At 39.0% G+C, this 14,444-nt stretch overlaps 1 protein-coding gene across 2 annotated transcripts in view; it reads left to right on the top strand.

Annotated features, from left to right (window-relative positions):
• Positions 1–13,420, top strand: part of adam22 (ADAM metallopeptidase domain 22) — a 157,646-nt gene extending 144,226 nt beyond the window's left edge. For both annotated transcript variants that reach the window (XM_049464556.1, XM_022662664.2), the window contains exons 30-31: positions 3,387–3,510; positions 6,278–13,420. In XM_049464556.1, the coding sequence (XP_049320513.1) occupies positions 3,387–3,510; positions 6,278–6,298 (145 nt within the window). In that variant the 3' untranslated portion in view covers positions 6,299–13,420. The remainder of the gene's footprint in view (positions 1–3,386; positions 3,511–6,277) is intronic.
• The last annotated feature ends 1,024 nt before the right edge of the window (positions 13,421–14,444 follow it).

Genomic DNA, 14,444 nt, shown 5'->3' on the forward strand with positions numbered 1-14,444 from the left:
CAAAGAAACTCATCATTTTAAGTAGCCTCTTATTTGTTTTCCAGAGCTGTATTAAATTAAATAACATTTCTTTATATAGCGCTTTTTACAACTGATGTTGTTGCAAAGCAGCTTAACAGAAATGTTGTAACAGGGCTGAGAATCAGATGAAAAATTTAACATACAATATATATAAAGAAAAACTCTATCAGAGCTGGAGGAGGAAGAATGAACTCTGTACTATTAAAGCTAATATATAAGAGGGGACCCATCCTCCTTTGGTCAGACAGCTTTTAAATGAATGCTAAAAATCAGTCATTATACAGCCACATAGGTCTAATATATTCAATTGAATATGTGATAGAACCATTTTTATGCAGAATGTATTTTAAAAAATAGTGGAATTCTCCTTTGAAAGATTACAGTCAAATTCAAATGTAATAGCTTCTATTATATAAGGTACCATTTTACTTTAAGTTAAATCCTACAGGAGCTTTAGAAGGTGTAAAAAGAATCCTATATGATATGGATGACATCCAAAAACCTTTCCATCATTCTGGCCTCCTCTCATTTGCATCTTGGTGGGCTTGAGGGAATGTGGGTGCTGTGCTCTGCTGTGGTTTTACCAACTCCTTCTTTCTCTCTTTCTTTCTCTTCACCTGTTCCTCCTCTTCCACTCTTTCTCACCTCCTCTCTTTTCTTCTGTGTTCACCATCGCTCCTCCCCCACCTCCTCCTGCAGGTATTTAACCCCTTGCTTCAAAACAGAGTATTATGTAACTAAATGGGTGGAAGATGTCAATAAAAACACTGAGGGACCCTATATTAGGTATTACCTCAGACTGCTTTATATTCCTCCCCCTGTTCATTTTTATTTTAGTTTTTACTTTTATATGTTTGTTGATTTGTTTACGCCGGCCAGATTTTCTTTTTTTTCCGGTTCTGAACATGTGATGATGAATATAGGGGTTTCTTTAAGGGCATCCCTCTGATAAATACCTGCAGTATTAACAGAAAACATGAGGAGAAAAAATAAGTGTTTTTAATTCTAAACCTATTATCCACATTATCCACTTGACACGTTGTGATTACACTGACCAACCACTTCATTAAAAACACTGTCCTTTGTGCCTTCCACTCACTGGCCACTTTATTATAACAGATATAGGGTATTAAATATGGGTATATCCTTCCATTGTTGGAGTAACTGTCTCTTATATTAAGCTATTATAGATTTGTAAGTGTTGCTGTGAGGATTTGATTGCAATCAGTGATAAGAGCTCTATTCAAGATGCTGGAAAACCACACCTTATTCCTAACTCCCCTACTCATCCCAAAACTACTACATGGAGCACCATCATTCTAGAGAACACTGTGCTGGGGGCATTATACCCCTCTAGCTCATGCCTGGCATTAGGCAAGCTGCCAATAGATTCAAGTACATTATTGTTGTAAAAATGTGCTTAGATACATTACATATCTGTACAGTACTGTATATTTGGGATGGGACAATATATTGATATTGCGATATACCACTCTGGACAAAAATAAGAGACCACTTAAAAATGATGAGTTTCTTTAATTTTACTAAATTGAAAACCTCTGGAATATAATCACATTACATTACATTACATTACATTTGGCAGACGCTTTTGTCCAAAGCGACTTACAATAGTCAAGTACAATGTAAAATAAGTTTAAAGGAAAAACATCTTTGGATAGGGATAAAAGGAGGACAAAGGGGAATAATAGGATAGAGGAGTGAAGGAGGGGAAGAAGGAAATGAGGATAGAAGTAGTTAGTGTGTTAGAGGTGTTAAGAGAGTAAGTGCTCTTTGAAGAGCTCTGTCTTCAGGAGTTTCTTAAAGATAGCGAGAGATTCTCCTGATCTGGTAGTGGAAGGTAGTTTGTTCCACCATTGGGGAACTCTGTATGAGGAACATGGATGATCGAGGAAGATGGATGATGGATGGATCGAGGAAGATGGATGATCACAAGACATCAAACCAAGCTGAACTGCTTGAATTTTTGCACCAGGAGTGGCATAAAGTTATCAAAAAGCAGTGTGTAAGACTGGTGGAGGAGAACATGCCAAGATGCATGAAAACTGTGATTAAAAACCAGGTTTATTCCACCAAATACTGATTTCTGAACTTTTAAAGCTTTGCATTCTTTGCATTATTTGAGATCTGAAAGCTCTGCATCTTTTTTGTTATTTCAGCCATTTCTCATTTTCTGCACATAAATGCTCTAAACATTAATATATTTATTTGGAATTTGGGAGAAATGTTGTCTTTAGTTTATTGAATAAAACAACAATGTTCATTTTACTCAAACATAAACCTATAAATAGCAAAATCAGAGAAACTGATCAGAGAGGTTTTGTATCAATTTACATTGACATATTGATATGTGGCTTCAAATAGCAATATATTTATTGAAATGTAGGCATTCTAAACTCCCTAAGACTCAATAAGACCCCTTATTTGACCTAATAAAGTTACTGCTTCATAGCCACGTGGTGGCTATAATAAAATGAATAGGGTAAACCTGCAGTGAAGAGTATTGGATGTTAAATTCTGTGAAATTGACACCTATAAATCCAAAATATCCTCTTCAGTAACACAGATGCTGTGAAAGATCATAAAGAATTGTATTGTGGGTAAACACCAAAATAACACGTTTTTATCCCTTTTAATCAAAGACGTTTAACCAAAGAAGTTTGTTTTTCAATTTTCCATAGTCATGTGACTCACAACCGGTCAATAAACCCACACCCAACACTGCATATAAACATAAACTGCACTAAAGGAACGAGTGAACCACACTCATACCACACTTACCATCACCCAGCCAGGAGTTCTGTGTTCCACATCCTACCTGTCATAATGAGATCAGACAGACATGATAACAGTAAAACATACTGTCTGTCAGCTGTATCCTGCTGTATTCTGCTTTTCTGTTCTGATTCTGGCCTTTTTTCTCTTTCTTACACACACTTCTCTACCGCTCTGTCTGCATGCTTGATGCTATACGTGTGTGTGTGTTTCTGTGTTATCACTGTGACATCACTATCATTGAGCAGCACCCATACTCACTGTGTATACTCCTTGTGTATTTCTAATAACACCATCCAGTCCGTCCTGATTCATCTCATCACATCCACCCTGTTGTCTGAAATCCCCCCAGTAAGGGGCAGTTAGCGGCTGTGTAGAGTTACTAGTGAATTAGACGGTTGGTGGGATTTTTGGATGATGACCCATGTAGGAAGTGCTCCCTCTGACCTCAGCAGAGGGTCAGAGGTGACAGCTCCTGACCCATGATGTGCTCACAAGCTTCTTCAGAGAAGATAAGGTAATAGAACAGTCTCCTAACGCTGGCTTTCTTCTCTCCATCCTTTCCCCTACAGGACGCTGTCGCCAGCCAAGTCCCCGACCTCCTCCACAGGCTCCATCGCCTCCAGCCGAAGATACCCGTACCCCATGCCCCCGCTCCCCGACGAGGAGAGGAAGGCCAACAGGCAGAGTGCCAGGGTGAGAGGAGGGTCTTGAACTTATTTATGTTAATACATTTGTTTTATTCTATGTATATATATATATATATATATAGCAGTCAAAAGTCTTTTCATTATTTAAGCATGTTCTGCATTGCAGATTAATACTAAAGTAATCCAAACTATAAAGACATACATCTGAAATTAGTTAGTAAATAAAAAAGTGTTAAAAATATCAGAATATGTTTTATATATTAGATTCTTTAAAGTAGATAGATAGATAGATAGATAGATAGATAGATAGATAGATAGATAGATAGATAGATAGATAGATAGATAGATAGATAGATAGATACTTTTTTTATCCCAAAGGAAATTTAGGACCTAGCACCTCTTTCTTAGATAGAGACAGTTTTGCACATCTTGGCTGAATTTTCTCAGTCAGCTTTATGAGGTAGAGTCACCGGGAATTCAGGCTTTCAGTTAACAGCTGTGCTGAACTCGTCAAGAGTTAATTACTTGAAATTCTTGTCTCTTAATGTGTTTGAGAGCATCAGGTGTAAAGTTGTGAAGAGGTAGAGTTACAGGTATACAGTGAATAGCTTAATTTGAGTAATGTTCTAATCCAGATTATGGCAAGAACTACTCAACTAATTAATTTGAAAAAAAAAAATGAAGATCAGACAATCCAAATAATTTTAATAATTTAAAAGTTAAAGTATTACTCTTAAAAGTAAAGAAAGTGATGTTTTTTGCAGTCACAAATTTTTAAAAAAAGTTATAAACCTGGCTCTCATCAGGACCACCCTAGGAAAGGAAGACCAAGAGTGTCCTCTATTGCACAGGATAAATTTATCGGAGTTACCAGCATTAAAAACCACAAGTTAACAGCACCACAGATAAGAGCCACCTAAATGCTATTTTGCTGTTAGAACACAGTGATGTGATGTTAAAGGGATAGTTCGGTATTTTTGACATGAGTCTGTATGGCATCATCATAACCAGTGTCGTGCATCCACACTGACTTACCCCCCACAGCGTCCTGTGAGCCGAGTTCTTGTCCAGTTTAGGTCAAAGCGAAAGTAGTCCGGCATGTTTGCTGGGGTCAGGAAAATAACTCCTTTTTCTTCCCAAAGCAGTACGTGTTCAAAAGAGTGATTTATTTACATCACAAAAAACTAACCCTGCAAAAGTCACGCCTCGTAAATCACTTGGGTCCTACTTTCTCTCATTTCGTATCAGTGCGCGTCATTCTGACAGCGAGCTGCGCACGCGTCAACTTGTTCTGTGTTTTGGCAGTGCTTAGCAGCTGTGTTCAGACTAGCAACGCAAACGAGCTAACTTTAGGGAGAAGTCTATTGGCTTTTATAAGCTTTGTAAACACATATATATATATAGCTAGGTGTGTGTGTGTGTGTGTTAAAATGGTGCGGACTTGTGACTATCCAGGCTGTAGCAACAAAGATGTGGCTGATTCTCCGCAGAGTTTTCATCGTTTTCCTGTGACTGATGTTGCTCTGAGGAAACTTTGGGTACTAGCGCTGGGCAAAAAAAAGGAAAAAAGTTCTCAACACACCAGCATTCAGGAGTGCAGGGAAGTCACTGTTGTTTGTGATGCAAGCAGCTGCCCCGCTGACATCCTCATCAATGGATAGGTCTTGCATCTCGGGCATAACTAAGTCCCACTCGTGGCAACAGTAGCATTCCACCTCGGTCTGCATTATTTCGCACTTGAAACAAGTGCACCAGGATTTGTCGGCCACCCTGGGTATCGCAGCTCCAGCAGTGGCTCCAGTTTCATCTTCCACCACTTCTCTGTCCACCCTCTCTCTTTCTGCCCGATCTAATTCCATTTGGCGAAGTTCAACATCTGTATACTCGGGTTCATAAAGATATCCCCGTGGCTCTGAGCGGTGATCAATGTTTTCCTCGTCACTCTCGTAGTCACACATGTTCTCGAGGCGAGAAGTAAACAAAGCGACCCAAACACGTAGGCTAGCTGTCAGGTTGCAGCGCTGCGCGCATTGATATGGAACGAGAGAAAGTAGGACCCAAGTGATTTACTAGGCGTGACTTTTGCAGGGTTAGTTTTTTGTGATGTAAATAAATCACTCTTTTGAACACGTACTGCTTTGGGAAGAAAAAGGAGTTATTTTCCTGACCCCAGCAAACATGCCGGACTACTTTCGCTTTGACCTAAACTGGACAAGAACTCGGCTCACAGGACGCTGTGGGGGGTAAGTCAGTGTGGATGCACGACACTGGTTATGATGATGCCATACAGACTCATGTCAAAAATACCGAACTATCCCTTTAAACCTTTTAGTGAACATTAACTATCCTAGCCTAGCATTAAAGTCCTTTGAGTCTTCTCAACTAAATGCTTAGATTTATTTAAGAGTGCTCTGTGTTGAACAGAATGTTATCATGCTAACAAACTAAGCTGATGCTAACCAGCTTCTTCCTCTTGATTCTTAGCAGCTAAACACCTGTAACGGTGTTAGTCTGGTGGGAATAAGAGTGTTCTTTTAGTCTGTGACCCTGTAAACCAATTGAAGTTGGTAGTTGATAATTTTTCGATTTAGAAAAAATGCAATAGAACAGTAGCCACAATTATGTAGGACCAGCTTATGCCAACCACCACCTCAGTAATACAGAATACCATGATATTTTGGACAATATAACGGTATAAAAGTGGATAGTAGATACCCCTACACTAAAATACATATTAAATGAATGTGCAGAAAGTAGGGTACATTTTCCAGCCTGTGTATCTTTTAACATTTATCTTCTTCTGTATCTTTCAGTTGTGGGAGACATCAATATAAAGCATCTCCTTGCAAATACTCTGCAAAATCTCCTTAAGGACTACGTTCTCCTCCGCTTTTATACAAATGAGAAAAAAATGAAATGAGAAAAAAAGAGAAGTCGAAACGGAGAAAGGGGTGAATTGAATTCGAGGACCGCTCGTGTCCATCGGAGGGCGCCAGAGAGCGGGCGCGGCCTCCCCTCCCCCCCTCCCTGCCCGAGCTTTTGAAGAGCACAGCTGTCATTCTCCCACCACTGCAGTCGTCCAACGCGGGGAACTGGGGAACTTTGCTTTTGGTCCAAAAGGTAAAGCCAGACACTGCTCCAGCCACGCTGAGAAGAGGAGCCAGCGGACAAGGCGGGGCATTAGACTGTCAGCCACGCCCCCCAAGCCCCACCCCATACCCCCCCAGTAAAGTCCTGCCCCCAAACACCAATAATGTCTTGTGATTGGTGTCCTTGTTGCAATGGTGTGAGAAGGTCATCAACCCGGATGTGACTTTTGTTTTTGAAAGCACGCGATCAACTGTAGAAACTTCCACTGTATGCATGAGAAAACATGTTTATCGACTCATTGTAGTGCTAAAGACGACGACGACAAACGATGAAAAATAATATGTTAACAAAAGATCAGTAACGCTAGGGGACCGCATGTCTCAGAGGGGCAGATCTGTAGGCCGGTAAGATTTATTCCTTTATTTTTAGGCTTTCTCTCTTGATCTCATCATACTGTGCATCAATGTTATTAACAACCTCCAGGTCCCAACCCCACACCCACCCCCCATCCCTCTTTACACTTTCCCTCTTAATCTGTTACGCTATTCTTTTCTCAGAGATTTCTGTAAATATGTATAATGCAAAGACACTGAGTGAAATGTGTGATTGTTCTTTTTTTGTATTTTTCTTCATTTTTTCTTCTTTATTTCGCACTTACGAATGGTAGGGTCTAGAATAAATGTGACAGTTCATGTTTGTATGTTCTTTATGGATCGGGACTGTCCGTAAATTTGTAAAAATCTTTGTCATTTTTGTTTTCCGAATAATTTGTGGATTTCCGTAATCCCTCACGTCAGTCCATTCACTTCTAACTAAGTTTATTTTACACACTCGCTTTAACTGCATCTCTGATGCTATATGTAGATCGTCTTTAAGAATAAAGAATGTGCTACAAAAAGGTTATGGCGGATGCTTAGAAGCTGTGATTAGAGGCTGCGTTCTGACTGATGGACGTTGCTGTGAATTTACTTGTATTTTTGAAGAATAGCGACGCAATTGGTCCTCGCCTAAAGTGCACTATGTATAATAGTTCTTCATTGTCTTCATGTTCTGTTGATGAAGTGGTTTTCAGTGTTGGGGAATGCATATGGACTTGTTCTGTAAAGCCGGCAGTATACTTTAACAAACACCGAATGATATGATGATTTTTGCAGGTGGACTAAGACTAGGTCTAGAGCTGGTGCACCTCCAACCCCCAGGGGGAGAGGGTGAGCACCTTCCAAGGGCAGTCAAACTCAATGTCCAACATCTGGGTAGAAACATACTTGCTGTTTGCCCATGCGTTCGTGTAGACAACCAGCTGCGTTGTGAATGTGACTGAGAACATTCTAGCCTATGTGCAACGCGTGTAACTGAAGGCTTCCACTAGAGGGCAGAATGTAGAAAGGGCTTCGGGATTTACACAATGTAAACATGGCAAAAAGCTTCCGGATTTGAACGAATCAAACATGCTACAACGGCTACACTGCCCCTAGCAGTTTTGTGTGTATTGCACCTCGCGTACGCATCACGTTAATTTTTGAAGGACGTGCACGACCTACGCTCCAAACAGACGCAGGATACGCGAAGCAAGTATATCTCTTAGATTTCTGAGATGATGGTACTTTGGATTAGAAGGCTGAGAATGTCAGAATCTCCCACAGTAATATGAGAAGGATTTCTTTTTCCCTCTCCTGGTCCTCTTTGGTCCTAATCACCATTTTCTTTTCTCTAAACCACATACTACTGACTGTGATTGGTTCTAATAATCTGCATCAGCTTTTTGTGAGACTTTCCCTCGGTTATGATTGGTCCTGATCACTGCATAACTTGTTCAGATAGCTCCATATTTCTCCAATTGGTCCTCATCACCGCATGGTTTGTTTTGAGTCCTCTAGTTGACTGCAGTTGGTCGTAACCACTACATACCTTGTTCAGAGTCCTCTAGTGGACTGCAGTTGGTCCTGATCACTACGTACCTTGTTCAGAGTGCTCTAGTTTATTGGAGTTGGTCCTGATCACTATGTACCTTGTTCAGAGACCTCTAGTTGATTAGAGTTGGTCGTGAACAATATGTATCTTGTTCAGAGTCCTCTGGTTGACTGGAGTTGGTCCTGATCACTAAATATCTTGTTCAGAGTCCTCTAGGTGACTGCAGTTGGTCCTGATCACTGCTTATATTGTTCAGAGTCCTTTAGTTGACTGCAATTGGTCGTTTTATACATTTTTAAACAGTTGAAATATACTGCCGGCTGGAGTGTGTGAGGTCATGTGTTTGGAAACAGGAGGAAATAAATGAGAGAAGATGGCGGCCTGCTCTCAGCCATGTAAGGGGTTCTGTGAATGTAATATTAAAACAGTCTGGGGCTAAAATTGTCTCTCTGATGTTTAGGTTGTTGGAATAATGTAGAACAACTTGAAGCAAGTCTCTTGTTGAACAGACCATCCATTATCTTTGTCTCTGTAAACAGTTTGGGATTGTTTTTTTCTTCTTTGAATGGTTAAAATGTGTTTGCTGTTGGTTTACTGCTCGACTGCTTCTAAGCAAAGACATCTGGGACTGTAAAACAAGCATTGTGAGGACCGACAGTCATACAACCACCAAGACCTTTAAAGCAATACTCCTGCATTTTAAACTGTATGTGTGCTGCACTTGTATAGTACCGTTAGTTACCGTGGATGATCATTTTATCCTGTTCCTGTGTGAATATTATTAATTTACAATGAATTATAGTTATCAATCACAGGATTATGGGTTCAATACTGAGATGCGTTTTGCTACCTTGGCAGTGGAAAACACAGGTGCACCACTGCCTGAAAACAATCCAGGCAGACTATTATAGTCCGACGTTCATTGGTATCTTGGCACATGGACATGCAGCAGTGTCCACCAAACTCAGAGGACACCTGGCTTATTTATATATTTATATATTTATTTTACATTTTCCCAAAACACACCCATATTTGATTAAGATAATTAGTACATCCCTTAAAGAATACTTTAGTAAAAGTCCCTGGGGCTACTTTCTTTTTTATTTTATTTTATTTATTTTTTTTGCTTAATTTTTAAAACGTTTGAAGAAACTTTTTGAGAAGAGCTTTGTCATGGCTTGATTCTACACTGTTGGTGTGTAAAAGCTATGATAGAAAAACACTAAACGTAGTAAAGCAATGGAGTATTGCTTTATGGTCATCCAAAAAAAAAACTCTTAAAGGAAATGGGAAGTGACACACTAATATTATTATTTCACGTTTTTTCCACAACACACCCATGATTAATTAAAAGAATTAGTACATCCCTTTTACGTGTTTCGAGATGCACAAAGTGTACTTTTCCCGTTGTTATGATAGCAAAGACACTGATTGCTAAAATAATCTATAGTGAACATGCCCACATAAGAACTAATTCTAACTAAATAATACAAACATTATCTGATTTCCAAAGTTTATGCGGCTGTGTAAACAGTATATTCTGATTTTAGGACCAAATTAAAGCCAATTTTCCTGAATTTCATAAAAGATGATATAGACCTGTGCATGTAATCATTTCACATGACATTTTATACACTTTCTTAAGTGCTTTCTCCTTAAGGGTTGACAAGAGAAGCGTCTTAAACTGTAGTCTAAGCTGTAGCTTTTGCGTGTTTCAAGATGCACAAAGTATACTTTTCCTGTCGTTACAATAGCAAAGACACATTGGCACGCCCACATAGGAACTAATTCAATCTAACCAGGGCCTAATTTACTCCAACAGAGGTGGCCATAATGATGTGGATAACTATATTAGACTCCAAAATGCCCAAAATAGGGAGAGTACCTGGGACTACTTCCTCTTTTCTCTGTTTTCCTGTTTTGCTTAGGTTTTAGAATGTTTGAGAAAAACTCTTTGAGAAGATCTATGATAGAGAAACACTAAAGGTAGTAAAGCTGGAGTATAGCTTTAAGGTCATCCTAAAAAAAAATAATAATAATAACTCTTAAGGGAATGGGAAGTGACACACTAATTGGTTTGTCACATTTTTTCCACAACACAACGATGATTAATGGGTATTTTGAGATGCACAAAGTTTACTTTTCCCGTCGTTACAATAGCAAAGACACATTGGCACGCCCTAAATCAAGCTGTGCGGTGCACCTTTAGATGGCTAAAATAATCTGGAGTGAACATGCCCAAGTAGGAACTAATTCTAACTAAACAGGGTCTAATTTACTTCAACAGAAGTGGCCAAAATGATGTGGATAACTATATTACAAGCTCCAGAATACTCAAAATAGGGAGAGTATCTGGGACTACTTCCTCTTTTCCCTGTTTTCCTGTTTTGCTTAGGTTTTAAAAGGTAGTAAATCGCTGGAGTATTGCTTTAAGGTCATTCTAAAAGAAAACCCAAACGTTGCGATCAGTATTGTGTATGTAGTGTGTGTGTGTGTGTGTGTGTGTGTGTGAGGTAGGCCTAGTTTTGGGCCTTCATCTGTAAATAGCCTTCATGTTCACTAAAGCCTGCTGTGTCTGTATTCTGAAGAGGCGTTTGTTCAGCGTTTGGCACTGATTTAATTTAACTTTTCGGACTAATTTAACGTCCGAACAGCATCGCAAGTATTTCTAAAGCATATTTTTAAAGTTGTTTTATTCACCCTGTTTGTTTTTGTATGTACACATTTAATCCCAACAGAAATGAAGTGCATTATGATTATTGTATAAAGCAGGAATTAGCAATTTTTTTTTTTTTTTTTTTTGTATCTTTTATTTCAGGAACACTCCTGTTTTCACACCGTGGGAAAAACAATGTTAATTTCAATTTCCTCAATGTGTTTCTGTTTGCAGTGTGTGTACATATTTGATTGAATGCATTCTCTCTCTCTCAGTCTCACACACACACACAGCTGTTACTGTGTTTCTGGGCAGTGTGTAAGTGCATGGCTCAATAAGGTCTTGAGAAGGCTGAATCCAAAGGCACCCAAAAAGACAAAAAACATCTCAAGCAATACTTTCAGCACCTCACTGTCGTTCTCGTGCTAACGGTTACCTGGTTACCGGATCTTTTGGGGGTCGCCTCTGTGTCGTCTACTCCAATGGACTTATCTATGCTCCGCCCACATAAAGGCATTCTTTAATAGAATCTGCAAGGTTAAACATGCTTTTTAGAAGTTTTTTGGTCAACAATACTTATAAATATAAACAAAATACTGACCAGCTTGAAGAGAAATTGTGGAACACTATGTAATGTTTATTTAGGGCATGAAAGTTACTAGTTTGAAATAATTCCAAAATGACCAAACTGCTAATGTTAGCTTGCTTATGACAAAACACATGCAGAGAATACGAACATTACCTGATTTCCAAAGTTTAGGCGGCTGTGTAAACAGAATATTCACATTTTTAAAACCAAATTAAAGCCATTTTTCCCTGAATTTCATAAAAGATGATGTAGACCTGTGCATGTAATCATTTCACATGACATTTTATACACTTTCTTAAGCAGTTTCTCCTTAAGGGTTGACAAGGGAAGCCTCTTAAACTGTAGCTCAGGGGTCACTAATTAAGTTTGGCTGCAGGCCAGATATTTTCCAAGCCATTATGTTGCGGGCCACAAAAAAAAAATTGTTTTAGAAAATTAAGTGTAATGGGATGGAGAGCTACAGTAGCTAGCAGACTAGCAGCTCTACAGCCCAGAGGGTTGTTGAAGCCAATTGCAGAACAGTTGATCTCAAAGCAGGTAAACATAAGAAGAAAGGAAAAAATAATTAAACAAATGGAAAAAATGCCCTTAAAAGGAGATAGGGAGCCCAAAAAGAGGTGGAAAAACAAGAACGGGTGGAAACTAAAGTCACACCGAGCACGACAGAGAGACAGGGGAGGAATGTAAACAAAAGCTCGACAGAGAAGCATTTTATTTTATTTTTATTCCACTAACATTCATTATAGTTCAAACAAACTCACAGGCCAGATGTTTTATGCTTGCAGGCCACATCTGGCCTATTGCCGACCCCTGCTGTAGCTCCTTATGAGCTTCAGAAAATAAGAGTTATAAAAATAATAATGGCTGTATATATAAAACTTGGACAGTCAGAGAAGTGAAGCCTCTACAGGTCTAGCAGCTCTGGTGTGCAGCTTCTCTGCTGTAACTCAATGAAGGCAGTCTGAGACACTTGCTACACGTCTTAGAGTAGCAGGCAGGTCTACTGAACATGTAGGCGAGTCTCGTCTCTTTGTTGAATTGTTTTTCTGGTCTGCAGTCATCATACAGAAACTTTTTAGGAGACAGTTTCTTGAATAGGATTTTCTGCAGAGCTTCCCTGTTGCTATTAAAGAATGCTGTTGTGGGCGGAGCACAGATTGTAAGTCAGGGCTGTGAGTTTGTGCCGTACAGCTTCTCAGAGCGATCGAACGCTCTTGAATGTAACTGAAGAGTACGGTGCAGCATGCCTGCAAGTGACCGCTGTGGACGACACAGAACAGACTCCTCCACCTGTAACCATGTGAAGATACGAGCAGTCCGTACACCACGTTATTACCCACAGAGCATGTCACTCCATCAGCGAGGAGGAGCGGTGTTTTACAGTCCACACAGTTTCAGAGTGGTTTTATTTGGGGAATGTGAACCGATCTCGTCTGCAGTGCACAGTGTTTATTATAGTTAACGTTCGCTTCAGGAGATTCATAAATGCCTTACGTTAGTCTGACACACACGGTTCATTCTGTCTGTTTCATCCGCTGTATCCTCTTTCTGTTTTTAATCTAGTGCTACGTCGCTACATGGCTGTTCTCTTTCAAAGTATGCTGTATATAATCTAACGAATACAAATGGTCAATGCCCATATTTTTTTCTTACAGTTATCATTCAGTATTGTAATATATTTAATACAAAATAAAACTTTCATTGACATGGTTTTCTGTGTGTGGATTGAATCAACTGATTTAATTTACAGTGTACTACACAGTCAAATTGACTTTAAAAAGTAAAGGTCTAAATATTTTTCTGAATTATGTATAATTTAATGGTTATGCATGCAAAAATATTTTATGAGAGTATAGGCCTATATTACAGGTGCATTAAAAAAATAGATTATCATTGAAAAGTTAATTTATTTCAAAATAAACTCATATATTATATAGATGTATTTTAAGCCTTTATTTCTGCTATTGTTGATGATTATGGCTTACAGCCAATAAAAACCCAAAAATGAGTTTTAGAAAATCTTAATATTATATAAGACCACTCAGTACTTTTGGCAGTGTGTGCAGCGTGCCAAGTCCTGCTGGAAAATGAAATCTGCATCTTCATAAAAGTTGTCAGCAGACGGAAGCTTTCACAAGAAAACACTGCACTGACTTTGGTCTTGATAATAAAACACAGTGGATCAAAACCAGCAGATGACATGACTCTCCAAACCATCACTGATGTCTGGAGGAAGAGAGGAGAGACACACAGTCCAAACTGATTGAGGTCTAGTGTGAAGTTTCTACAATCAGTGATGATTTGGAGAGACATGTCATCTGCTGGTGTTGATCCACTGTGTTTTATTGCAAGTCTAAAGTTGCAAGAGAAACCTCTTAAGCTGTAGATCCTAATGAGCTTCACAATATGGAATTAATAAAAGCAATTCCTGTATATATAAAACATGCACAGTCACAGAGGTGAAGTCTCCACAGGTGTAGTAGCTCTTTTGTGTATCATCTGTGCTGTAAACTCAATGAAGGCGGTGTGAGACACTTGGAATTGGTCTTAGTGTTGAAGGCAGGTCTACAAAACATGTAGTGAGTGTCTTTATTGAATTATTTTGCTTGTTTGCCATTATCAGATTATTTAGTACATACAGACATAGTGAGACCTTTAAATTAAACATACAAAGTTATTATTATTATTTATTGGGAGTTTTAGGTCTTAAGTAGGATATTTGTTATAATTAAAA

This window comes from Astyanax mexicanus, chromosome 1 (assembly GCF_023375975.1).
Source record: "Astyanax mexicanus isolate ESR-SI-001 chromosome 1, AstMex3_surface, whole genome shotgun sequence".
In the NCBI taxonomy this organism is placed as follows: Eukaryota; Metazoa; Chordata; class Actinopteri; order Characiformes; family Acestrorhamphidae; genus Astyanax; species Astyanax mexicanus.